Here is a 27,699-nt window from a genome sequence, read left to right as displayed (position 1 = left end):
ACCTGTATGCATTGACCTTTACAACGAAATGCCTTTACATTAGCCTCAGCTGAGCATCACTAATCCTGCTTGTAGTAACTGCTGCCTTGTCCGTCTCTCCTCCCTCCCTCAGGTCCAGGAGTCTGTGGCTAGCTGCCTGCCCCCTCTGGTCCCTGCCATCAGGGAGGATGCTGGGGGGATGGTGCGGAAGCTGCTGGAGCTGCTGCTGGAGAGTGACAAGTACGCTGAGAGGAAGGGCGCGGCCTACGGCCTGGCAGGCCTGGTTAAAGGCCTGGGCATCCTGGCCCTCAAACAGCAGGACATCATGAGCACCCTGACCGACGCCATCCAGGACAAGAAGAACTTCAGACGCAGAGAGGGTCGGTGACTCCTCGCCAGTTGCTTAATTTCTGCTGGGCTCCATGGTTTAGTTGGTTGTCCCGCTATCTGTGACTGATTTTTATACAGTTCTCTCTCCCTCTCTCTTTTCCAGGTGCCCTGTTTGCCTTTGAGATGCTGTGCAACATGCTGGGGAAGCTGTTTGAGCCCTACGTGGTCCACGTGCTTCCTCACCTCCTGCTCTGCTTCGGCGACGGGAACCAGTATGTCAGAGAGGTAGGATGACCATTACCAGCTTCTCATTTCAATCCCACCTCCCTCTCCCTTTCATTCTCTCTCACACCAAACACTCATTTTCCACCTAATAATTCTCACATTCACTCACGTTTTGTTGTGCATTACGCTCTGCCTAACCTCCCTGCCCTTTCCAGGCGGCAGATGACTGTGCCAAGGCGGTGATGAGGAACCTGAGTGCCCATGGGGTGAAGCTGGTGCTGCCCTCCCTGCTGGTGGCTCTTGAGGAGGAATCCTGGAGGACAAAAGCAGGTGAGGGTCAACCCACAGCATCATGGGCCTTTTTTAGAGAGCTCTGAGGACAACCATTCAAAATCAATCACCTGTTAGACTTATTTCAGCTGGTTACTCCTGATACCGCCATACCTCTTATCCTGTCCTTCCTTCCTCTGCACCCCACTACTGCTTCTGTTGCTCCCTCTCTCCCCCCTCTCTCTTCTCCTCCCTCCAGGTTCTGTGGAGCTCCTGGGGGCCATGGCATACTGTGCACCTAAGCAGCTGTCCTCCTGCCTGCCCAGCATTGTGCCCAAGCTGACCGAGGTGCTGACTGACTCCCATGTCAAAGTGCAGAATGCCGGCCAGCAGGCCCTGCGACAGATTGGCTCTGTCATCCGTAACCCTGAGATCCTGGGTAAAGAGGGCTGTGTTAAACTCTGAGATTTAGTTAGACAAATGACAAACTTCAGTTCAGAGCGGTATGAATAGGATTTTATTTCAGATTTGTACTTTAGGATAGTTACTAACAGATTTTCTCTCCCCCTCTCAGCCATAACCCCCATCCTGCTGGACGCCCTCACTGACCCCTCCCGTAAGACCCAGAACTGCCTGCAGACGCTGCTGGACACCAAGTTTGTCCACTTCATCGACGCCCCCTCCCTGGCCCTCATCATGCCCATCGTCCAGAGGGCCTTCCAGGACCGCTCCACCGACACTCGCAAGATGGCCGCTCAGATCATCGGCAACATGTATTCCCTCACCGACCAGAAGGTACAAAGCAGCACTGGGATATTGAGTTGCATTGTACTACAATTGATCTTCTAAAATGCTCTACTGTTTTATAATGTGTGTGTTTCTAACGGTTGACACAATGTGTCGTCTTTGTTACAGGACCTGTCCCCATACCTGCCCAGTGTCATTCCTGGACTCAAAGCCTCTCTGCTGGACCCTGTGCCCGAGGTATGTGCTTGTACCGAAGAGCTCATCAACAAACAAGTGAATGTGATTTGGTTACCTGATAACTCTCGCTCCTTCTCATCTCCTCTACCAGGTGCGTACCGTGTCAGCCAAGGCCCTGGGTGCCATGGTGAAGGGCATGGGTGAGTCGTGCTTTGATGACCTGCTTCCCTGGCTCATGGAGACCCTGGCATCTGAGCAGAGCTCTGTGGACCGCTCTGGAGCTGCCCAAGGTCTGGCTGAGGTGATGGCTGGGCTGGGCGTGGAGAAGCTGGACAAGCTGATGCCAGATGTGGTGCAGACGGCCAGCAAGGTGGACATCGCCTCCCACGTCCGCGACGGTTACATCATGATGTTCATCTACTTGCCACTCACCTTCGGGGACAGGTTCACACCCTACGTTGGCCCCATCATCCCCTGCATCCTCAAGGTATGGAGCACTCTCCATTCACCATCACTCCAATCCCTCTCTCTCTCTGGTTGTGAATACCTCTCATCAGTCTCCCCTCTCCTCTGTTTTCAGGCTCTGGCTGATGAGAATGAATATGTGAGGGACACTGCCCTGCGTGCCGGCCAGCGCATCATCAGTATGTACGCTGAGACTGCCATCGCCCTGCTGCTTCCTGAACTGGAACAGGGCCTGTTTGACGACCTCTGGAGAATTAGGTCAGACATCTACTCAAACATCATTTATGTGATATTATAAGGTGTCAGTGGGTGAAAACGAGCTTCTTTGTGTTATACAAGACAAATATGATTCTTCATGTTCTGAATCTTTCAGTGGTGTCTTTCTGTAACGTATTGACAACAAGCACCGAGCTCCGTTGACAGTGGTGCTTGTTTCTCGGCTAAAACTTTTTAGGATTTTACATTTTGTGGTCGTCGTCTTCCAAGTTGTTTCCGCAGATGCAAATGGGAAAATTAGCATGACACCGGCTGAATTAAATGTAAAAGGCTGAAATATGCTCAGTGTTCCATTGACATTTCAGAGATACGCTTGTTTTTGTGACACGTCTGTGAAAAGAACAAACTTTGCATTAATATGAACAGCGTATACTAAAATATGACAATACTATTTCTCAAATCCGTCTTGTTTTATGTCCTCTGGATTTGAGAAGATGACGAGTTCAATGGTACGCATGTCCGGTAGCTTTAATTCTCACACAGCATCCAGCCTATCTGACGCCATGCTTATTTCCTGATTTATGACCCCAAAATGTATCTGGCTTCCATTGATTTAGTCACCCTAATTTTGACCATCCTACAAGGGTCAAAACTCCAATAAATGTTGAACAGGTTATGATAGAGACATGAGGTTTGGACCATTTGTTTTCTTAGAGGATTATCTACACTTTTTGTCAAAATGTGTTTTTTTTTTTTTTGATATTATATGCAACATTATATAGTATACTAAATAGTTTTCTTGTAAATGTAAGTCTTAACTGAGCCTCCATGTTGTCTCTGGACCACAGATTCAGCTCTGTGCAGCTGCTGGGAGACCTACTGTTCCACATTTCAGGAGTCACAGGCAAGATGACCACTGAAACCGCTTCAGAGGATGATAACTTTGGCACAGCGCAGTCCAACAAGGTATTCTGACATGATTTTCCTGTATAGCTTGTTGGTTCTATAATGGTTGATATGAGAAGTAAATAATATTGAATGCATGTCCTCCTCTCCCCCAGGCTATCATCGGAGCGCTGGGTGGAGAGCGGCGTAACCGGGTCCTGTCTGGCCTCTACATGGGCCGTTCAGACACCCAGCTGGTGGTGCGACAGGCTTCCCTCCACGTGTGGAAGATTGTGGTGTCCAACACTCCCCGCACCCTCCGGGAGATCCTGCCCACCCTCTTCACTCTGCTGCTGGGCTTCCTGGCCTCCGACTGCCCCGACAAGAGAACGGTAACTCTACTGCTAGGATGTCTAGTATGTATGGAGCTGTTTCCTTATTGCTCTCACAACTATTGAATGAGAGAGATTGGCACTGCAATGGATAGCAGCCATTTTACGGGCTTCTGACCAATCCTGCTATTTTCAGTTTTTTTTTTTTTTTGTGCTGGAAGTACCAGTGCCACGCTCAATACGGGAGAGGTCCGATGACGCGGATACTAGGCTACAGGGCTGTTTCGCTAGCACAGACTGGAATATGTTCCGGAATTCATCCAATAACATTGAGGACTTTACCATAGGGCTGTCCCCGACCCCCAAAAAATCTTGGTAGACCGTAAGTCGCCTGTTCTTTCAAACCAATTGGTCGACATTTTAAAACGTGTGTTTTTCCATATATAAACACACCCTATGTGTTTTTTATAAAATCAACTATATATGCATTGAGCTTGTCTGATGCTTTAAGCTCACTGTTTGACGAAATAAGAGGGAGCCAGAGATCATGATAACCAGAAGGGAAAAAAACTCAACCTGTCCCGACCATCCTCCTCCCGCCCCCTACTGGCTTTCGCAGATTCTGCCGTTACTTTCCGGAAGTTGCCGGTAAATAGGCCACATGAGTCGGCGGCAAGCTTTCTCATTTGGAATGCCAATTTATCTTACCAATTCTACCGATGGGGCTCCCGAGTTGCACAGCTGTCTAAGGCACTGCATCTGTGCAAGAGGTGTCACTACAGTTCCTGGTTCGAATCCAAGCTGTATCACATCCGGCCGTGATTGGGAGTCCCATAGGGTGGCGCACAATTGGCCCAGCGTCATCCGGTTTTGGCTGAGGTAGGCCGTTATTGTAAATAAGAATTTGTTCTTAACTGACTTGCCTAGGTAAATAAAAATACATCTGCGTGCCAGTTATGATTTACAAATGCATTTTCTTCGTTGAACAGTGTAATTTCTTTCTCTAATAACGTCTTTGTATCTCAATCATTGTCATGTGGTTAATCTAAATTTTATCCAAATCTAAAAGAAAATTATATAAACCTAAAAAGTAACTTCCATAGCCAACTATGTAAAAATAGCCCATAAAGCCAACAAATGAAAACATTGCAGCCTGCAGGTAGAAAAATATCCTGTTTTTAAAAATAAATATCCTATAAATCACATTGGCTGCGCACGGCCTTTCTGCAACAAACTTGAAACATTGTATCAACTATTAACAGGTCCGACCCGAAGCTCGCTGCACTAGCAAACTTGCAACATGGTGCCAGTGAGCTCGGGACAGACACAGCTGTAGGCCATTGCACAAGGGATAAGAAGTTATCAGGTAGACCTATTTTATGACGTTTCCGCTGGATCAGAGTATGATTGTATTTTTGTACTTTTACCCCCTTTTCTCCCCAATTTTGTGATATCCAATTGGTAGTCAGTCTTGTCCCATTGCTGCAACTCCCGTACGGACTCGGGAGAGGCGATGGTCGAGAGCCACGCATCCTCCGAAACACATGACCATACCAAGCCGCACTGCTTAACCCGGAAGCCAGCTGCACCAATGTGTCGGAGGAAACACCGTACAACTGGCAACCGAAATCAGCTTACAGATGCCCGGCTGCACAAATTGGTGGGAGAGAGCGCATTCTGGATTGTGCATTGTGCTGCCACATTCCCCTTCTTGGACTGTGCCATCCCTACTGCCTCCACAATGGATTAGTTCACTGAGATGGGCACAAGTCTTATGTGCCATAAAAAAATATCTATATTTTGCTACTGTTCGACTAAAAATATCTGGGTCGAACAACATCCCATCGACCAAACAATCGACCGGTCGACTAATTAAGGTCAGCCCTACTCGCAAGGCTGCCGGCCCAGACTCCATCATCAAGTTCGCTTACGACACAACAGTAGTAGGCCGGATGAGCAACAACAACGAGATCAGCCTACAGGGATGAGGTAGGCACTGTGACGGCGTGGTGCCAGGTAAAAAACCTCTCTCTCTCTCTCTCAACGTTAGCAAACAAACAAGCTGACTTCAGGAGGAACGAGGCTGGACACACTTCCATCCTCATCAACCGGGCCGCTGTGGAGACGGTCAATAACTTCAAATTCCTCAGCGTACACATCTGAGAAGCTGAAATGGTTGAACCACACGGACATCGTGGTGAAGAAGGCACAACGGCAACTCTTCAACCTTAGGATGCTGAAGAAATGTGGCCTGTCCCGAGGGCCCTCATAGTGTTCTACAGGAGCACCATCGAGAGCATACTGTCGGGTTGCATCACAGCCTGGTACGGCAACTCCACCGCCGTGGACCACAAGGCGCATCAGAGGGTGATACGCTTAGCCAAACGCACCATTGGTTGCACACTGCCTGCCCTACAGGACACCTACAACACCAGGTGTCAGACAGAAAGGCCAAGAAGATCATCAGGCACCCAAGCCACCCAAGCCATGTCCTGTTCTCTCCGCTTCAATCACGCAGTACAGGAGCATCATGGCAAAAACTGGAAGACTGGCCAATAGTTTCTACCCTCAGACCATCAGGCTGCTGAATAGCCACCACTAGTTAGCTACCTGCTCCCCCCTGCTACTCCCACTATGGACCCCCACCCCACAACACACACACACACACACACCCTCAACGGTCACTTACCTTACATGCTGCTCCCACTATGGACATTTTCCTCCCACCCCCCCAACTGTCTTTTACTCTGCCACCACCCCAACGACATTCATCACTGTTGCAGTTGTTAATATTTATAGATATAAACAATACTTTTTTTATTTCACATGATCATGCTGCTCCCCCTATGGTTATTCCCCCCCCAACCCCTAAACAGTCTTTACTCTGTCTCCGCCCCAATAGACAATTATTTATTAATCGCTGCTACAGTTGTGTATATAGTGCCATTTATATTGTTTTTTTATTACCATTTACATTATTTTATTTAACGAAGTCCTGTATGTTGGCGCTCAGAGCCTAAGATTTTCACTGTACCCTGCAATCACACCTTCAACCCTGTACATGTGACTATTAAACTCTGTGAATCTGAACAACACTGAACCATGCATGAGAACAACATGTTCTCTGGTCTGCTTGCATGTTTCAAGCAGACCACCATAGTCCCTGTGCCCAAGAATGCCAAGGTAACCTGTCTAAATTACTATCGCCCCCGTAGCACTCGCATCTGTAGCCATGAAATGGTTTGAATGGCTGGTCACATCAACACCATCAACCAAGGACCCACTCCAATTAACATACCGTCCCAACAGATTCACAGATGACGCAATCTCTATTGCACTCCACAATGCCCTTTCCCACCTGGACAACTTGAACACCAATGTGAGAATGCTGTTCATTGACTACAGCTCAGCATTCAACACCATAGTGCCCTCCAAGCTCATCACTAAGCTCAGGACCCTGGGACTGAACACCTCTGCAACTGGGTCCTGGACATCCTGATGGGCCGCCCCCAGATGATGAGGGTAGGCAACAACACATCTGCCACACTGACCCTCAATACAGGGGACCCTCAGGGGTGCGTGCTTAGTTCCTTTCTGTACTCCCTGTTCACCCAGGACTGTGTGGCCGTGCACGACTCCAACATAATCATTACGTTTGCTGACAACATAATGGTGGTAGGCCTGATCAACAACGATGAAACTGAGACCTTATAGTGTGGTACAAGGACAACCTCTCCCTCAACGTCAGCAAGACAAAGGAGCTGATCATGGACTAAAGGAAACGGAAGGGGAGAGCACACCACCATTCAGATCGACGGGGCTGTAGTGGAGTGGTTCGAGAGCTTCAAATTCCTCTGTGTCCATATCACTAAGGATCTATCATGGTTCGCACACACCAACACAGTCGTTAAAAGAGCACGACAACGCCTCTTCCCCCTCAGGAGGGTGAAAAGATTTGGCATGGGCCCTCATCCTCAAATTCTACAGCTGCGCCATTGAGAGCATCTTGATTGGCTGCATCACCGCTTAGTATGGCAACCGCTTGGCATCCATTACATTACATTACATTACATTTAAGTCATTTAGCAGACGCTCTTATCCAGAGCGACTTACAAATTGGTGCATTCACCTTATGATATCCAGTGGAACAACCACTTTACAATAGTGCATCTAAATCTTTTAGGGAGGGGGGCGGGGGGTAGAAGGATTACTTTATCCTATCCTAGGTATTCCTTAAAGAGGTAGGGTTTCAGGTGTCTCCGGAAGGTGGTGATTGACTCCGCTGTCCTGGCGTCGTGAGGGAGCTTGTTCCACCTTTGGGGTGTCAGAGCAGCGAACAGTTTTGACTGGGCTGAGCGGGAACTGTGCTTCCTCAGAGGTAGGGGGGCCAGCAGGCCAGAGGTGGATGAACGCAGTGCCCTTGTTTGGGTGTAGGGCCTGATCAGAGCCTGAAGGTATGGAGGTGCCGTTCCCTTCACAGCTCCGTAGGCAATCACCATGGTCTTGTAGCGGATGCGAGCTTCAACTGGAAGCCAGTGGAGAGAGCGGAGGAGTGGGGTGACGTGAGAGAACTTGGGAAGGTTGAACACCAGACGGGCTGCGGTGTTCTGGATGAGTTGTAGGGGTTTAATGGCACAGGCAGGGAGCCCAGCCAACAGCGAGTTGCAGTAATCCAGACGGGAGATGACAAGTGCCTGGATTAGGACCTGCGCCGCTTCCTGTGTGAGGCAGGGACGTACTCTGCGAATGTTGTAGAGCATGAACCTACAGGATCGGGTCACCACCTTGATGTCAGTGGAGAACGACAGGGTGTTGTCCAGGATCACGCCAAGGTTCTTAGCACTCTGGGAGGAGGACACAAGGGAGTTGTCAACCGTGATGGCGAGATCATGGAACGGGCAGTCCTTCCCCGGGAGGAAGAGCAGCTCCGTCTTGCCGAGGTTCAGCTTGAGGTGGTGATCCATCATCCACACTGATATGTCTGACAGACATGCAGAGATGCGATTCGCCGCCTGGTTATCAGAAGGGGGAAAGGAGAAGATTAATTGTGTGTCGTCTGCATAGCAATGATAGGAGAGACCATGTGAGGATATGACAGAGCCAAGTGACTTGGTGTATAGCGAGAATAGGAGAGGGCCTAGAACAGAGCCCTGGGGGACACCAGTGGTGAGAGCGCATGGTGCGGAGACAGATTCTCGCCACGCCACCTGGTAGGAGCGACCTGTCAGGTAGGACGCAATCCAAGCGTGGGCCGCGCCGGAGATGCCCAACTCGGAGAGGGTGGAGAGGAGGATCTGATGGTTCACAGTATCAAAGGCAGCAGATAGGTCTAGAAGGATGAGAGCAGAGGAGAGAGAGTTAGCTTTAGCAGTGCGGAGAGCCTCCGTGACACAGAGAAGAGCAGTCTCAGTTGAATGCCCAGTCTTGAAACCTGACTGATTAGGATCAAGAAGGTCATTTTGAGAGAGATAGCAGGAGAGCTGGCCAAGGACGGCACGTTCAAGAGTTTTGGAGAGAAAAGAAAGAAGTGATACTGGTCTGTAGTTGTTGACATCGGAGGGATCGAGTGTAGGTTTTTTCAGAAGGGGTGCAACTCTCGCTCTCTTGAAGACGGAAGGGACGTAGCCAGCGGTCAAGGATGAGTTGATGATCCAGCATCCAACAGCAAAGCGCTACAGAGGTTAGTGCGTTCGGCCTAGTGCATCACTAGGACGGAGCTCCCTGCCATCCAGGAGCTTTATACCAGGCGGTGTCAGAGGAAGACCCTAAGAATTATCAGACTCGCACCACCCAGGTCATAGACCGTGCTCTCAGCTACCGCTTGGCAAGCGGCCCCAATGCACCAAGTCGGGAACAAACAGGACCCTGAACAGTTTCTAACCCCAAGCCATAAGACTGCTAAATAGTTAGTGCAAAATGGGTCAATGGTTAACTATTTAACTTTTTTGACTCATAACATATGCTCCTGCTACTGGTTATTATCTGTCTCTTTATTCCTAGTTATATGTACATATCTACCTCTTATCTCGTACCGCTGCACATCAACTCGGTACTGGTACCCCGTATATATAGCCAGGTTATCGTTACTCATTGTGTATTTATTACGTGTTTCACTTTTCTATTATTTCTCTCTGCATGATTGGGAAGGGCTGTAAGTAAGCATTTCACTGTTAGTCTACACCTTATTACGAAGCATGTGATGAATACAATTTGATTTGATCCCCTTTGTCTATCTCTCTTTTGTCATGTACATTAGTCACACTAAGACAATTCAGTATTCTGTTATTACTGAATTATAGTATTCTACACTTTTGCCTGAATCTGAGTCTTTGGATTCTGTGTTCTCTCCTGCTTCTGATCCCTGGGTTACTGAATGGGGCTTCTCTGTGTGTTGTAGATCGCTGCGAGGACACTTGGAGACCTGGTCCGTAAGCTGGGAGAGAAGATCCTCCCAGAGATCATTCCTATCCTGGAGGAGGGTCTGCGCTCAGACAAGAGTGATGAGAGGCAGGGCGTGTGCATCGGTCTGAGTGAGATCATGAAGTCCACCAGCAGGGATGCGGTCAGTACCTCAACACATACCTGGTCACTTTTTTATTAATTCATTATTTAACCTGGAAGTCCCTTGAGATGAGTATACAGTTTGAGGAAACCTTTTTAAACGTCTTATACATAGCAGGGTTGTGTTGTGACGTGATCCCATGGTAGAGAAGCAAGGTCACAATGCGTGTATGTTTCCAGGTGCTGATATTCTCTGAGTCCCTGGTCCCCACGGTGAGGAAGGCTCTGTGTGACCCCCTGGAGGAGGTACGAGAGGCTGCAGCCAAAACCTTTGAGCAGCTCCACGCCACCATCGGTCACCAGGCCCTGGACGACATCCTGCCTGCCCTGCTCAAACAGTTGGTGAGACACACACTCGCATACAAACACACACACACGAATCCACTTTACCGCTAACATTCCTCTGTATCCACACATTTTGTTCAGTAATACTCACTCCCCTGTCCCTCTGGAGAGGACAGAGGACCCACCATGGAACAGAATATAGAGTGATGTTAATGTTTCTGTGTGCAGGATGATGAAGAGACTGCGGAGTTTGCTCTGGACGGTCTGAAACAGGTGATGGCAGTGAAGAGTCGCTCTGTGCTGCCCTACCTGGTGCCGAAGGTGAGCTGTCCAAACATACACCTCTGACAATGGTTCATCTCAATAATAATTGTATTGGATTATATACCACTTTTCCTGATGCTTAAATGTTTTTAAAGTCTTTTATAGTTTGAGTGTAGTTCTGCGTATGAATGCTCTCCCCTCCCCTGTCAGCTCACTGCTCCTCCAGTGAACACGCGCGTGCTGGCCTTCCTATCTGCTGTGGCTGGAGACGCTCTGACGCGCCACCTGGGGGTCATCCTGCCCGCCCTCTACTCCTCTCTGAAAGACAAGCTGGGAACAGAGGAGGGACAGCAGGTAACAACAGCATTCTTGATTACAAGATGGTTATAAAGCAGTTCCAAGTGCAGGGGCACTACTTTAACTGGCCGTGGTCTTAACAGTCGTCTTGGGATAATATTACAGTGGTTGTTAGTGGGCGGTTGTGGTCAGTAGATGATGGGTATGTCCCCAGGTTTATATTACCCCCCGCGCCTCTCCTTCAGGAGCTGGCCAGCTGCCAGGCAGTGATCCTGTCTGTGGAAGATGAGGTGGGTCAGCGTATCATCATCGAGGACCTGCTAGAGGCCACCAGGTCACCGGATGCCGGTCTCAGACAGGCTGCCGCCACCATCCTCAACGGATACTTCTCCCACACCCGCCTGGATTACAGTGCCCACACACGCAACCTGCTGTCAGGCCTCATCCGCCTGCTCAACGACTCCAACCCTGAGGTCCTGGTGCAGAGCTGGGACGCCATCAACTCCATCACCAAGGTTAGCAGTTGGCACCAAGAGCATTACAGGAACTGGGAATGGGTTTGACTGGGTTTACTTAAGTCATACAGTAGTGTTGTGGATCATTATGCAGCATTGATTTCATAGGTAACCAGAGTACCTAGTGGCTATTGGTTAACTAACATAGTACAGTGGCAAGAAAAAGTATGTGAACCCTTTGGAATGACCTGGATTTCTGCATAAATTGGTCATAACATTTGATCTGATCTTCATCTAAGTCACAACAATAGACAAACACAGTCTGCTTAAACTAATAACACACAAACAATTATACGTTTTCATGTCTTTATTGAACACACCGTGTAAACATTCACAGTGTAGGGTGTTAAAAGTATGTGAACCCTTGGACCTAATAACTAGTGTTCCCTCCTTTGGCAGCAATAACCTCAACCAAACGTTTTCTGTCGGGTTGAGGTCAGGACTGACTGGGCCACTCCAGGAAGCCATTCTGTTGTTGATTTAATTCTGTGTTTTGGGTCGTTGTCCTGTTGCATCGCCCAACTTCTGTTGAGCTTCAGTTGGCGGACAGATAGCCTAACATTCTTCTACAAAATGTCTTGATAAACTTGAATTCATTTTTCTGTTGATGATGGCAAGCTGTCCAGGCCCTGAGGCAGCAAAGCAGCCCCAAACCATGATGCTCCCTCCCTCCACCATAGTTTACAGTTGGCATGAGGTTTTGATGTTGGTGTGCTGTGCCTTTTTTTTCTTTCTCCACACATGGTGTTGTGTGTTTCTTCCAAACAACACAAATTTATGTTTCATGTATACACAGAATATTTTGCCCGTAGTGCTGTGGAACATCCAGGTGCTCTTTTGCGTACTTCAGACGCGCAGCAATGTTTTTTTTGGACAGCAGTGGCTTCTTCCGTGGTGTCTTCCCATGGACACCATTCTTGTTTTACGTATTGTAGATTTCTGTAAGTCTTTAGCTGACACTCTAGGATTCTTCTTAACCTCATTGAGCATTCTGCGCTGTGCTCTTGCAGTCATCTTTGCAGGACGGCCACTCCTAGGGAGAGTAGCAACAGTGCTGAACTTTCTCCATTTATAGACAATTTGTCTTACCGTGGACTGATGAACATCAAGGCTTTTAGAGATAACTTTAACCCTTTCCAGCTTCATGCAAGTCAACAATTCTGAGATCTCTTTTGTTCATGGCATGGTTCACATCAGGCAATGCTTCTTGTGAAATGCAAACTCAAATTTAGTGAGTTTTTTTTTTTATAGGGCAGGGCATCTCGCAGGGCATCTCTAACCAACATCTCCAATCTCGTCTCATTGATTGGACTCCAGGTTAGCTGACTCCAATTAGCTTTTGGAGAAGTCATTATCCTAGGGGTTCAGACTTTTTCCAACCTACACTGTGAATGTATAAATTATGTATTCAATATAGACATAACATTTGTGTTATTAGTTTAAGCACACTGTGATTGTCCATTGTTGTGACTTGGATCACGATCAGATCGAAAATGATGACAAATGTATGCAGAAATCCAGGTAATTCCAAAGGGTTCACATACTTTTTCTTGCCACTGTATGTCTCGATGTGTGAGGTAATGTTAAACTCTAGTTTGTGTTTGTAGAAACTGGACGCTGGCAGCCAGCTGGCTCTGATTGACGACCTGCACAGAGACATCCGGTCAGTGGCAGTAGACGTCAAGGGTCAGCACCTGCCTGGGTTCTGTCTTCCCAAAAAGGTAGGCCTCTCTCTCCTCTTGACATGTACAGTCACATCCTCAAGCTGACTAGTTTTGGCTCTCTCCTCTCCTCTAATTCTCTCTTCTTCTCCTCCTCTTTCCCTCTTCCCCAGGGTGTGACCTGCATCCTGCCAGTGTTGAGGGAAGGAGTGTTGACAGGCAGTCCTGAGCAGAAAGAGGAGGCGGCCAAAGCGCTGGGAGGAGTCATCAAGCTGACCTCCTCTGAGGCTCTCCGACCGTCTGTGGTCAACATCACTGGACCGCTCATCCGTATCCTGGGAGACCGCTTTGCCTGGAGCGTGAAGACTTCTCTACTAGAGACACTCACCCTGCTGCTGGCCAAGGTCAGTGTCTGCTGCTGATTCTGAGGTTAAAGGTTTCGTTTGGTAAGCACAACATGGGAGACAGGAAAAACATTTTGAAATGTGGTTAATACATAAAATAATCCAAAAAGAAGTGTTTTTTTTCATTTTTTTTCTTAACGTTTTCCCATTTTGTGCCTACTAAACACAATCCTGTTGTTTCCTCCCTGCTGGAAGAATGGTTGGTATCTTGCTCTGGTCCTGACCCTGTTGCTCTGCCCCTGTCTCCAGGTAGGCATAGCCCTGAAGCCCTTCCTGCCCCAGCTTCAGACCACCTTCCTGAAGGCTCTGCAGGACTCCAGCCGGGCGGTTAGACTGAAGGCTGCTGAGGCCCTGGGCCAGCTGGTCTCCATCCACAGCAAGGTGGACCCCCTATTTACAGAGCAGCTCTCTGCCATCCACAATGCTGAGGACTCAGGAGTCAGGTATGCAAAACCAGGGAATTCTGGGAAACACAACGTGAAGAGTAGTGATCAGTTCTATATAGGATTCCTCTCATTTAGGATTTTTGGGGGGATTGATTAGATTCAATCAATCAGCCTAGTGTTTTGCGCCCTTTTTTCAGGGAGACCATGCTACAAGCCTTACGATTCGTCATCCAGGGAGCAGGGTCAAAGGTTGACCCAGCCATCAGGAAAAACATCACCACCACATTGCTGAGTATGCTGGGTCATGATGAGGTATGTTTACGAGCAGATACACTGACAAAAGCATGTATGAATGCAACAGATGTTTTTAAGGCGGTCTACTGATATCCCCCCGCTCTCTCAATGGTAATTGCTAGAATTGAGTATAAAACTATTTCAGTTTGATCTTGCTAGCTAAATATATCGTAGACCTGCAATACTGAACCTGGCATAAGCATTTCGCTACACCCGCAATAACATCTGCTAAACACGTGTATGTGACCAATAAGATTTGATAAGGACATATTCAGCTCCATGTTTCAATGAAAGGATCTTTCAGAGTGCAATGTTTCGTTTTACGTCTGATCAAACTAGACTTCCGTCAGTCAAGGCAGGATGTGGCTTAATGAAAGGGGTTTTAGGCCTCCTTATCAGCCAGTGTGTATGAAAGGCTTATATAGAATAATTTAGTTCTAACTTTGTGTGTAGGATGCTACACGCATGTCCTCAGCAGGTTGCTTAGGAGAGCTGTGTGCCTTCCTGTCTGAAGAGGATCTGAGGAGTGTGTTGCTTCAGCATGTCCTGGGTAAGAATTTACACTGTCACACCATACTCTTCGCCCACGCACAACCCTTTATATAGCACAAACATTCACACTTATGATAAAAGGTATTCACACATTGAATTAACACTTTATAATTTCTAACACTTAACTCTTGACTATCAAGACTATAATGTAGTAAGGAAAGACTTCTGTTTAATCTATGAAAAATGTTCTTCACCTAGCTGACATATCAGGCGTGGACTGGATGGTGCGTCATGGTCGCAGTATGACTCTGGCCATCGCAGTCAAGTCTGCCCCTGAGCAGCTGTGTGTGGAGGAGTACAGTTCAACCTTGACTGAGGCCATCCTGGCCAGTGCCACCGCAGACAGGGTAGGAACTTCATACATCTGGTCAGATCTAAGTGGATACCGCTCCCTTTAGTTTACTCATTCTGTTCACCCAGACCGTGGAAGGATTGGCTTGTCAAGCACTCTTTCCCTTGCCAAACCATACCTCTTTCTCCTCTCTGACTGAACACTGTGTACTGTCGTCTCCTCCAGATCCCCATAGCCACCAGTGGGATCAGAGCCATGGGCTACCTGATGAGACATCATCTCAGAAACGAGGGAGCAAGTGGCTCATCACAGCGCATCATCACACAGTTTGTCAAGGTGAGGCAGGGGGGTACTTTCTCAGGAGGAATCTGTTACGTCACTTTTTCTCCCCCCCATTTACAAAATTAATGTTTCTCAAATCAAGCACTGAAGTGGGTATATTGTTAACCTCTTAAATGTAATGGCAAAATGTAGATTTCCGCCTAAATAGACATACCCAAAAGTAACTGCAATTCATGTGTAATTACATGATTCTGACACGCAAACACTTGGTATATTTGGAAAGAAGGCATCTGGGAGATTATGAGGAAATGATCAGAAGATGGGAGTTATCGTTCAGAATACATAATATCAAGCACACACTAACTTTTTTTTATTTTGAAAGTGATCTTTCATTGACGAGCTATAAGTGAATTATTGATTCCCAGAGCTGGAAACACATCAGATGGCTTCCACAACATGTGAACAATATCAGAGAAAGAAAAAGGGACCGATAGACCTAACTAGAAATGGGCAGATGTTTTAGTAAGTGGTGTCAGGTGAGGTCACGTGACGTTTCCAAGTGTATCTAAACCTCTCCAAAGTGGCATATGTCTGTAAATTAGGTCATTCCAGTGCTATTACATATTTGCAATCCCTAAATGCTATTTGTTCTGTATAAAAACACAATTTCTACCATATCAACCTCACTCAAGCATTGTGGTGTTATAGGGTATCCAGGGTACATTCAAGTGTCCTTTCAACCTCTCCAAAGTGTCCAAATGTGGAAATTGCACTATTTTTGCACACTGGATGTACCTAAAAGCTATTGTTCACTATAACTACATTTCTACAACACCAACCTCTCTCAAACATTGTGGTGATATCCAAGTGTTTTTTCAACCTCTCCAAAGTGCCTGAACGTTTAGCCTAGGCATATCCAATGTATTGGTCCCACATACAAATTAACTGTTTACAAAACAATATAAAAGCAACAGATATACAGTACAAGTAAAAAGTGTAGCACACCTACTCATTCAATGTTTTTTCTTTATTTTGACTATTGTAGAATAATAGTGAAGACATCAACTATGAAATAACACATGGGATCATGTAGAAACCAAAAAGGTGTTAAAAGAATCTGAAAAATATTTTGATTTGTTAAAGTCGCCACCCTTTGCCTTGACAGCTTTGCACACTCTTGGATTTCTCTCAACCAGCTTCACCTGGAATGCTTTTCCAACAGTCTTGAAAGAGTTCCCACATATGCTGAGCACTTGTTGGCTGCTTTTCCTTCACTCTGCGGTCCAACTCATCCCAAACCATCTCAATTGGGTTGAGGTCTGGTGATTGTGGAGACCAGGTCATCTGATGCAGCACTCATCACGCTCCTTCTTGGTAAAATAGCCCTTACACAGCCTGGAGATGTGTTGGGTCATTGTCCTGTTGAGAAACAAATGATAGTCCCACTAAGCGCAAACCAGATGGGATGGCGTATCACTGCAGAATGCTGTGGTAGCCATGCTGGTTAAGTGTTCCTTGAGTTCTAAATATAATCAGTGTCACCAGCAAAGCACCATCACCTCCATGCTTCACGGTGGGAACCACACATGCAGAGATCATCCCTTCACCTACTCTGCGTCTCACAAAGACACAGCGGTTGGAACCAAAAATCTCTAATTTGGACTCGTCAAATCAAAGGACAGATTTCCACCGTTCTGATGTCCATTACTTGTTTGATGGCCCAAGCAAGTCTCTTCTTCTTATTGGTGTCCTTTAGTAGTGGTTTCTTTGCAGCAATTTGACCATGAAGGCCTGATTCACGCAGTCTCCTCCTCGATTATATTGAGATGTGTATGTTACTTGAACTCTGAAGCATTTTATTTGGGATGCAATTTCTGTGGCTGATAACTCTAATGAACTTCTCTCCAGCAGAGGTAATTCTGGCTCTTCCTTTCCTGTGGCGGTCCTCATGAGAGCCGGTTTCATTATAGCGCTTGATGGTTTTTGTGACTGCACTTGAAGAAACTTTCAAAGTGCTTGACATTTTCTGGATTGACTGACCTTCATGTCTTAAAATAATGATGGTCTATTGTTTCTCTTTTCTTATTTGAGCTATTCTTGCCATAATATGGACTTGGTCTTTTACCAAATAGGGCCATCTTCTGTATACCACCCCTACCTTGTCACAACACAACTGATTGATTGGCTCAAACGCATTAAAAATGAAAGAAATTCCACATTCACTTTTAACAAGGCACACCTGTTAATTGAAATGCATTCCAGGTGACTACCTCATGAAGCTGGTTGAGAGAATGCCACGAGTGTGCAAAGCTGTCAAGGCAAAGGGTAGCTACTTTGAAGAATCTCAAATATAAAATATATTTTGATTTAACACTTCTTTGGTTACTACATGATTCCATGTGTTGTTTCATAGTTTTGATGTCTTCACTATTATAGTACAAATGAAGAAAAACCCTGGAATGAGTAGGTATGTCCAAACTTTTGACTGGTGCTGTACATAAGACATTTTTTAAATATTTTTTTATCAAACACACTTGTCCTTCACTAAGAAAGGTGCAAAAATAGAAATAAGATGAACTATTCACAAATGGAATTCGTGTTAGTTTTACCTCCCAGGTGTAGATGATTAGATTTCACTTTCACCGTAGCTTAAGCATGTCGTTTTATTTTATTTATTTCACCTTTATTTAACCAGGTAGGCCAGTTGAGAACAAGTTATCATTTACAACTGCGACCTGGCCAAGATAAAGCAAAGCAGTGTGACAAAAACAACAGAGTTACACATGGAATAAACAGACATACAATCAATAACACAATAGAAAAATCTATATACAGTGTGTGCAAATGTAGTAAGATTAGGGAGGTTTAAATAAATAAGTTGTGATTTAGTCTTTGAAGCAGTCCCTCTCTGCCAGGAAATAAAACGCAAACTGGCCTTTCGGACAGAAGATCTGGCATTTCACCCTGTTTTCCCCATGAGTATTTTGTGCAATGCTTGCAGTTCATCCTTTTGTCTCTTGGTATGTGTGTTGGATAGTGGCGCTCACCTTGAGTGGGGTGTCTTGTGATGGTTGCTTTGGGCCCCCAATTCAGCCATTTCCAACACACCAGCTGCTCTCAGAAGGCCAACTAGGAGAGAGGGGTTTGACTTTTTGCTTTGGCCATCTACTTGTAGAGAGTGAAAGCATTTACTGTAACAATGTCCATAAAGTGGTAAAAAAAAAGGATTATACCACTTCCCGGTCTTGTGGAGTACCTGGTAGTATCCTATCAGAGCATCAGATAGGTTGACACATCCCTCCATGCTGGCATTGTAGTTCTTCACAGGAATGGGGACATTCTTCCCTTTTCACCCTCCTTGAGACATGGTTGTTATTGAATGCCTTATGCTGTGTGGTGAGCATGGTTACTTCCCTAGTGTCCTTCCATGTCACAAAAAGCAGCTTGTTAGTCCTGATCCAACCTATGGTCCCCCTCCGCTGTCTTTGTCATGTCGTTTACCTTGGTTTTGGAGAAACCGATTCTGTTAGGACAAATGGTGCCACAAGCCCCTATTTTCTTTTTCAAGAGGTCTATGAAAAGTGGATGTAGAACCATCAGACGGGTGATTGCCATAGCGGGGGGGCACTTGCTGGGGAAGGGTTGCTCTCAAACCCCATCAAAATCATCTGCATCCTCCACTCTGAATTACAGTTGACTAAATTTACTAAATGACGTTACTGTAAAGTAAAAACACCAGTGACTCACATAGGTGTAATGCACACACACAATGCAAACTGTAACACTTAAGAGAGGAAGGCAGAGGTGTCAACCACAAATGAACAATGGTCTTGAGAGTGCAGTGGCCTCAAGTTACAAGATGGCACGTAGAACAGCAAACAGTGAACTAATATGAAACATAGAAAATAACTACTTTGGAATTATATAACATTGAAATTACTTGTTATGTAGGCCTATGTAAACTAAATCCAAAGCACAAAAAGCAGGCAACTTATAAACCATTAAATGCATATAGTGAATTAGCTATATAAAGTAGAGGTCGACCGACTAATCGGCATTTCAAGTTTTCATAACAATCGGTAATCAGCATTTTTGGACGCCGATTACATTGCATATATATTTGTAATTATGACAATTACAACAACACTGAATTAACACTTATTTTAACTTAATATAATACATTAATAAAAATCAATTTAGTCTCAAATAAATAATGAAACATGTTCAATTTGGTTTAAATAATGCAAAAACAAAGTGTTGAAGAAAGTAAAAGTGCAGTATGTGCCATGTAAGAAAGCTAACATTTAAGTGCCTTGCTCAGAACATGAGAACATATGAAAGCTCGTGGTTCATTTTAACATGAGTCTTCAATATTCGCAGGTAAGAAGTTTTAGGTTGTAGTTATTATAGGACTATTTCTCTCTATACCATTTGCATTTCATATACCTTTGACTATTGGATGTTCTAATAGGCACTATAGTATTGCCAGCCTAATATCGCGAGTTGATAAGCTTGAAGTCATAAACAGCGCTGTGCTTCAAGCATTGCTAAGAGCTGCTGGCAAAAGCAGGAAAGTGCTGTTTGAATGAATGCTTACGAGCCTGCTGCTGCCTACCACTGCTCAGTCAGACTGCTCTATCAAATCATAGACTTTTATATTATAATATAATTATAATGACACACAGAAATACGGAAGCGTTCAAGATTTTATCGAACGGGTGGCATCCACAAGTCTAAATATTGCTGTTACATTGTACAACCATCAATGTAATGTCATAATTATGTAAAATTCTGGCAAATTAATTACGGTCTTTGTTAGGAAGACATAGTCTGAACACAGTTCGCAACGAGCCAGGTGGCCCAAACTGCTGCATATACCCTGACTCTGCTTGCACAGAACGCAAGAGAAGTGACACAATTTCCCTAGTTAATATTGCCTGCTAACATGAATTTCTTTTAACTAAATACGCAGGTTTTTAAAAAATACACTTGTGTAAAGATTTTAAGAAAAGCATGAATGTTTATGGTTATGTACATTGGTGCAACGACAGTGCTTTTTTCGCGAATGTGCTTGTTAAATCACCCGTTTGGCGAAGTAGGCTGTGATTCGATGAGAAATTAACAGGCACCGCATTGATTATTTGCAACGCAGGACAAGCTAGTTAAACTAGTAATATCATCAACCATGTGTAGTTAACAAGTGATTATATTAAGATTGATTGTTTTTATAAGAAAAGTTTAATGCTCGCTAGCAACTTACCTTGGCTTCTTGCTGCACTCACGTAACAGGTAGTCAGCCTGCCACGCAGTCTCCTCGTGGAGTGCAATGTAATCGGCGTCCAAAAATGCTGATTACCGATTGTTATGAAAACTTGAAATGCCGATTAGTCGGTCGACCTCTACTTTATATAGCTAATTCACTATATGCATTTAATTGTTTATAAGTTGCCTGCTTTTTGTGCTTTGGATTTAGTTTACATAGGCCTACATAACAAGTCATTTCAATGTTATATAATTCCAAAGTAGTTATTTTCTATGTTTCATATTAGTTCACTGTTTGCTGTTCTACGTGCCATCTTGTAACTTGAGGCCACTGCACTCTCAAGAACATTGTTCATTTGTGGTTGACACCTCTGCCTTCCTCTCTTAAATGTTACAGTTTGCATTGTGTGTGTGCATTACACCTATGTGAGTCACTGGTGTTTTTACTTTACAGTAACGTCATTTAGTAAATTTAGTCAACTGTAATTCAGAGTGGAGGATGCAGATGATTTTGATGGGGTTTGAGAGCAACCCTTCCCCAGCAAGTGCCCCCCCGCTATGGCAATCACCCGTCTGATGGTTCTACATCCACTTTTCATAGACCTCTTGAAAAAGAAAATAGGGGCTTGTGGCACCATTTGTCCTAACAGAATCGGTTTCTCCAAAACCAAGGTAAACGACATGACAAAGACAGCGGAGGGGGACCATAGGTTGGATCAGGACTAACAAGCTGCTTTTTGTGACATGGAAGGACACTAGGGAAGTAACCATGCTCACCACACAGCATAAGGCATTCAATAACAACCATGTCTCAAGGAGGGTGAAAAGGGAAGAATGTCCCCATTCCTGTGAAGAACTACAATGCCAGCATGGAGGGATGTGTCAACCTATCTGATGCTCTGATAGGATACTACCAGGTACTCCACAAGACCGGGAAGTGGTATAATCCTTTTTTTTTACCACTTTATGGACATTGTTACAGTAAATGCTTTCACTCTCTACAAGTAGATGGCCAAAGCAAAAAGTCAAACCCCTCTCTCCTAGTTGGCCTTCTGAGAGCAGCTGGTGTGTTGGAAATGGCTGAATTGGGGGCCCAAAGCAACCATCACAAGACACCCCACTCAAGGTGAGCGCCACTATCCAACACACATACCAAGAGACAAAAGGATGAACTGCAAGCATTGCACAAAATACTCATGGGGAAAACAGGGTGAAATGCCAGATCTTCTGTCCGAAAGGATATACACTGCTCAAAAAAATAAAGGGAACACTTAAACAACACACCCTAGATCTGAATGAAAGAAATAATCTTATTAAATACGTTTTTCTTTACATAGTTGAATGTGCTGACAACAAAATCACACAAAAAGAATCAATGGAAATCCAATTTATCAACCCATGGAGGTCTGGATTTGGAGTCACACTCAAAATTAAAGTGGAAAACCACACTACAGGCTGATCCAACTTTGATGTAATGTCCTTAAAACAAGTCAAAATGAGGCTCAGTAGTGTGTGTTGCCTCCACGTGCCTGTATGACCTCCCTACAATGCCTGGGCATGCTCCTGATGAGGTGGCGGATGGTCTCCTGAGGGATCTCCTCCCAGACCTGGACTAAAGCATCCGCCAACTCCTGGACAGTCTGTGGTGCAACGTGGCATTTGTGGATGGAGCGAGACATGATGTCCCAGATGTGCTCAATTGGATTCAGGTCTGGGGAATGGGCGGGCCATCCATAGCATCAATGCCTTCCTCTTGTATGAACTGCTGACACACTCCAGCCACATGAGGTCTAGCATTGTCTTGCATTAGGAGGAACCCAGGGCCAACCGCACCAGCATATGGTACCTAATGGCAGTCAGGCTACCTCTGGCGAGCACATGGAGGGCTGTGCGGCCCCCCAAAGAAATGCCACCCCACACCATGACTGACCCACCGCCAAACCGGTCATGCTGGAGGATGTTGCAGGCAGCAGAACATTCTCCACGGCGTCTCCAGACTCTGTCACGTCTGTCACATGTGCTCAGTGTGAACCTGCTTCATCTGTGAAGATCACAGGGCGCCAGTGGCGAATTTGCCAATCTTGGTGTTCTCTGGCAAATGCCAAACGTCCTGCACGGTGTTGGGCTGTAAGCACAACCCCCACCTGTGGACGTCGGGCCCTCATACCACCCTCATGGAGTCTGTTTCTGACCGTTTGAGCAGACACATGCACATTTGTGACCTGCTGGAGGTCATTTTGCAGGGCTCTGGCAGTGCTCCTCCTGCTCCTCCTTGCACAAAGGCGGAGGTAGCGGTCCTGCTGCTGGGTTGTTGCCCTCCTACGGCATCCTCCACGTCTCCTGATGTACTGGCCTGTCTCCTGGTAGCGCCTCCATGCTCTGGACACTACGCTGACAGACACAGCAAACCTTCTTGCCACAGCTCGCATTGATGTGCCATCCTGGATGAGCTGCACTACCTGAGCCACTTGTGTGCGTTGTAGACTCCGTCTCATGCTACCACTTGAGTGAAAGCACCGCCAGCCTTCAAAAGTGACCAAAACATCAGCCAGGAAGCATAAGAACTGAGAAGTGGTCTGTGGTCAACACCTGCCGAACCACTCGTTTATTGGGGGTGTCTTGCTAATTGCCTATAATTTCCACCTGTTGTCTATTCCATTTGCACAACAGCATGTGAAATTTATTGTCAATCAGTGTTGCTTCTTAAGTGGACAGTTTGATTTCACAGAAGTGTGATTGACTTGGAGTTACATTGTGTTGTTTAAGTGTTCCCTTTATTTTTTTGAGCAGTGTATATATATCTCCTATCTATCGGCCGATTTTAATCGGTATTGAAAAATCATAATCGGCCTCTAATACAAAGTAATTTAATTACAGATCTAAAAGTGATCCAATCCTTCTAGAAAGCTATCTTTGTCGGCCGGGTCCAAATCCTCGTTGTCCAAATCGCTCCCCTGATCTGAGTCCGACCAGTATTTTAGTCAAAGCTTATATGTCTGTATACTTATTCATAGCTGCCTTCTTTTTAGCTTCCTGTTTGATATTCTTAGTTTTTCTATCCTCCCCCCGAAGCCATATTTTATACTAAATGGATGAAATTAAAGCGATTTAAACAAATTAAATCTGTTTACAATGTAATGTAGCGTGCTCGGTAGCAATAGTTCGCTTTACGCATAAAAGGTTCTAGGCCTTGCTTGGTCCCACACAGGTCAGCTGCATATCACTGGAAAGCTTATCTCATCAGCTACAAGACTGTCAAGGTGCCATAGTAGCCAATCCCGTGTAATGGATGCCTACGGTGCGTAAGCAGGCGACGTCATATTTTTGAAGCGCAAAGATAGTCACTCGGTGGACATTCGATGTTGACATTAAGTCATACATCATCAGATAAACTTGACAATATATTTGTTCCTACCAACCTACGAATTAATTTCATGAGGTCATCGGCTCAGCCTGCCCTTATACATTCGTATTCCCATATATGGTAGTAAGTCACAACAAATATTAAGGCACAGATCAATAGCCAAGATTATCAGCTTTCTGCAGACACCCTGCTTTTGCAAATAGGGGCTACCGTTCTCATACCAGACTAAATTGAATAAAATACAATCTAATAGGGTCCCCAAATATGGGGACTTTACATTTAAGAGGCGTAAGCACTGTAGCTGCATGGGTATGGACATATGTAAGAAATAAGAACACTGTGACAGTGCTCCTCTGATTTGTCAGTAACCTCTCCCCTGTCATTTCCCCTATAGTGTCTCCAGAACCAGTCCAGTGACATCAGGCTGGTGTCGGAGCGGGTGCTGTGGTGGGTGTTTAAAGACGACGCCACGCCCTCCCTGGAGCCCACCCTCATCAAGCCGCTGGTGAAGAGCCTGCTGGACAACACCAAGGACAAGAACACCAGCGTCAGAGCCCAGAGCGAACACACCATCGTCAGCCTGCTCCGACTGCGTCAGGGAGAGCAGACCATGCAAGTCAGTGACAAACACACTTGCACAAATAAACAGTCTCAATACTCATTATAAAGAAGATAATACTTGGCCTGATGGATTTGAGTTGTGCGTGCATTCACAATACAATCTGTGATGTTATGTTTGTCTTTCAGAGCGTCAGTGCCATCCTTGACTCCGCTAGTAATGAGCTGCTGTCTGACTGTCACCGCCGCTCCCTGAAGAAGATCTCCAGCCTTCCAGACTCTAACGAAGAGATTGACGACACCATCCTCACATGATGGACAGGATTTAACTCCGTTTTAAAAAAGTCCATACTGTTGCTCTTGTACTCAGAAAAGACCTCAACAGCAATCAAGAGAACTCAGCTGTTATGTCTAACAAATACATACATCTATGGAGAGAACCCTCACACACGCATTCATCCACAATAACTCCATGTTATCCATGGACCAAGGATGAGTATGAACACTCGCTTTCCTTCATATTCCCACTCTTTGGACAATTTAAGTGGCTCTATAAACATTTAGAACATTGGTTCTCTCACAAAGTGTAGGTAAAACTCCTGTTTGCTCACTGCATAAAGAAAGTAATTTGTGCCAATTCCCTTTTGACATTTAAATGAGTATTCAATGTCCCCCTATTTTATTGAATTTATTTAGAACATTACTGACACCAGTAACAAAGCAGCAATTAAATTTATACCCCTGCTTTTCTGCTGTTTTATCCCTCTTTGCTTTTGTGTGTGTGAGTTGTGTGGGGAAAGCAACCAGTTGTCTTTAGGATAAAGTTGATATTCTTATCAATATTACAGTTGTAAAAAGAAATCAAATAAAACTTGATTTGATAATGGTTGACAATCTGAATTAACTCGATTATTTTTGGCACCCTGTCACTGAACTTGGCTTTTTGCCTTGATACACAAACTAGACAATTTCAGTCAGTCCAGGGCCCGGTTTCCTAAAAGCATCTTAAGGCTAAGTTAATCATTAGAATATTGTTCTAACGATAAACTTAACCATAAGATGCTTTTGGGAAATCGGGCCCTGAGCAGGGGTGTCAAACTCATTCCATGGAGAGTCTGCTGGTTTTTCCTTTCAATTAAGACCTAGACAACCAGGCGAGGGGAGTTCCTTACAAATTAGTGACCTTCATTCATCAATCAAGCATAAGGGAGGAGCAAAAACCTGCAGACACCCAGCCCACCATGGAATGAGTTTGACACGTGGTGTAGAGTTATAAGAATGGAAAAGTATTTTCATGGTTTCTATAGTAATTTGCTTTCCAAATCTAATAAACGTGGAAATGTAAACAGCATTTTGTATTCCTAGTTGAATTAGTTAGGGAGCGTAAACAAAGTACCAACTTTTTTTAAAGTTTAATTTCAATAGCTCCTTGGTCATGTGACCTGACCTCAAACAAGGTTTAGAATGTACACTCAGTGGGCCTACACATTGCACACCCTTTAGTTGGTCCATTTTCATCTCGCACGTTTTACATGAATTTTTCAAACTTTCTAATTTCAATAGCTCATTGGTCATGTGACCTACTGGACTCAAACAAGGTTCAGAATGTCCACTTACTACCCTTCTATATTGCACACCCTTTGTGTCGTTTTTCATCTCACACAATTTTACATGAATTTTGTAAACTTTAGAATTTCAATAGCTCCTTGATCATGTGACCTACTGACCGACAAGGTTCAGAATGTACACTCAGTGGGCCTACACGTTGCACACCCTTTAGTTTGTCCATTTTCATCTCACGCGATTATGGTGATGCCATTTGTTTCCCTTTCTGTGATGATTTCAGCCTGCCAATTTGTTGATTTCAGTCTTATTTGATGGTAAAGTTCATACTTCCCCTTTAGGACATGAAGGGGGCCATTCAATCTTTTCATGTTGATATCTGTAGAGGTACATGTGCCAAAAGGAATTTAGAAAATTGCCTGCACAGAAGCAGAGTTAGAGCATAACCTGTAAACCCATGTTATTCTTAGGGAGAAACTCGGATGTGTCAAACTGTATAAACGGGCGGGTGCAACTAGAATAACTCTTGGTTATCCACCCCGACTTCTCCCTGATGACCCCAGTTCTTTTTTGACTTCCTGGAAGACCAGGCCTTGGGGGGTGACCTGAGGCTATCGGCCTATTTTAATAACACCCGCGGACGTCTAGTAAGGGGACAACCATTTGCCATATGGAAATAAAAAAAATTCATGTAAAATAATGAGGGGAATGGACAAACTAAAGGATGTGCAATGTGTAGGCCCACTGAGTGTACATTCTGAACCGTGTTTGAGGTCAGTAGGTCACATGACCAATGAGCTATTGAACTTCTAACGTTGACTAAATGAATGTAAAATCGTGTGAGATGAAAATTGACAAACAAAAGGGTGTGGAATATATAAATCTTGTCAGTGGATATTCTGACATCAGTTTTAGGTCACATGACCAGAGAGCTATTGCAATTCGAAACAATGAAAAATGATTGTAAAATCACTTGAGATTAAAATGGACGAATTAAAGGGTGTGCGATATATATATATTGCTAGTGAGTGGATGTTCTGTAACTAGTTTGAGGGTTGTAGGTCACATGACCATGGAGCTATTGAAATTAATGTAAAAATCGCATGAGCTGAAAATGGACAAACAAAAGGTTGTGCTACATATAAGGCTACTCAGTGGATATTCTGAAAGTAGTTTGTGGGTTGTAGGTCATAAGACTAAGGAGCTATTGAAATTTGAAACATTTTAAAATTCATGAAAAATCTCATGAGATGTAAATGGACAAACAAAAGGGTGTACAATGTGTAGGCCCATTAAGTGTACATTATAAACCATGTTTGAGGTGTGTGGGTCACATGACCATGGTTCTATTGAATTTCAGAAATTAAAATGAATAATTTAATATAGTGCAAAGAAAAAGTGTGTGTAATGTGTGTCTATGCCATCGGGTTAGCTAGAACCAGTTTTGGAAGTTTTAGGAGTAATGGTTAAAGAGCTATTGAAATTTGAAAAATATAATTTGTCACTATGTTGACGGTCCCTAACTGCTGTTGG

The 27,699-nt window shown here is 44.9% G+C and overlaps 1 protein-coding gene across 1 annotated transcript in view; it reads left to right on the top strand.

Moving 5' to 3' along the window:
* Positions 1–25,497, top strand: part of LOC106579947 (eIF-2-alpha kinase activator GCN1) — a 37,371-nt gene extending 11,874 nt beyond the window's left edge. The window contains exons 34-57 of the mRNA XM_014160373.2: positions 113–359; positions 473–594; positions 750–864; positions 1,064–1,243; positions 1,379–1,599; positions 1,720–1,788; positions 1,880–2,215; positions 2,309–2,451; positions 3,258–3,375; positions 3,471–3,686; positions 10,024–10,188; positions 10,368–10,529; positions 10,701–10,793; positions 10,947–11,090; positions 11,279–11,548; positions 13,156–13,269; positions 13,383–13,613; positions 13,863–14,056; positions 14,197–14,311; positions 14,747–14,843; positions 15,044–15,192; positions 15,363–15,473; positions 24,440–24,661; positions 24,793–25,497. Coding sequence (XP_014015848.2) covers positions 113–359; positions 473–594; positions 750–864; positions 1,064–1,243; positions 1,379–1,599; positions 1,720–1,788; positions 1,880–2,215; positions 2,309–2,451; positions 3,258–3,375; positions 3,471–3,686; positions 10,024–10,188; positions 10,368–10,529; positions 10,701–10,793; positions 10,947–11,090; positions 11,279–11,548; positions 13,156–13,269; positions 13,383–13,613; positions 13,863–14,056; positions 14,197–14,311; positions 14,747–14,843; positions 15,044–15,192; positions 15,363–15,473; positions 24,440–24,661; positions 24,793–24,918 — 3,960 coding nt within the window. The 3' untranslated portion in view covers positions 24,919–25,497. The remainder of the gene's footprint in view (positions 1–112; positions 360–472; positions 595–749; positions 865–1,063; positions 1,244–1,378; positions 1,600–1,719; positions 1,789–1,879; positions 2,216–2,308; positions 2,452–3,257; positions 3,376–3,470; positions 3,687–10,023; positions 10,189–10,367; positions 10,530–10,700; positions 10,794–10,946; positions 11,091–11,278; positions 11,549–13,155; positions 13,270–13,382; positions 13,614–13,862; positions 14,057–14,196; positions 14,312–14,746; positions 14,844–15,043; positions 15,193–15,362; positions 15,474–24,439; positions 24,662–24,792) is intronic.
* The last annotated feature ends 2,202 nt before the right edge of the window (positions 25,498–27,699 follow it).

This window comes from Salmo salar, chromosome ssa20 (assembly GCF_905237065.1).
Source record: "Salmo salar chromosome ssa20, Ssal_v3.1, whole genome shotgun sequence".
NCBI classification, from domain to species: Eukaryota; Metazoa; Chordata; class Actinopteri; order Salmoniformes; family Salmonidae; genus Salmo; species Salmo salar.
The sequence above is the reverse complement of the archived record's forward strand: the minus strand, read 5'-3'. Positions and strand labels throughout refer to the sequence as shown.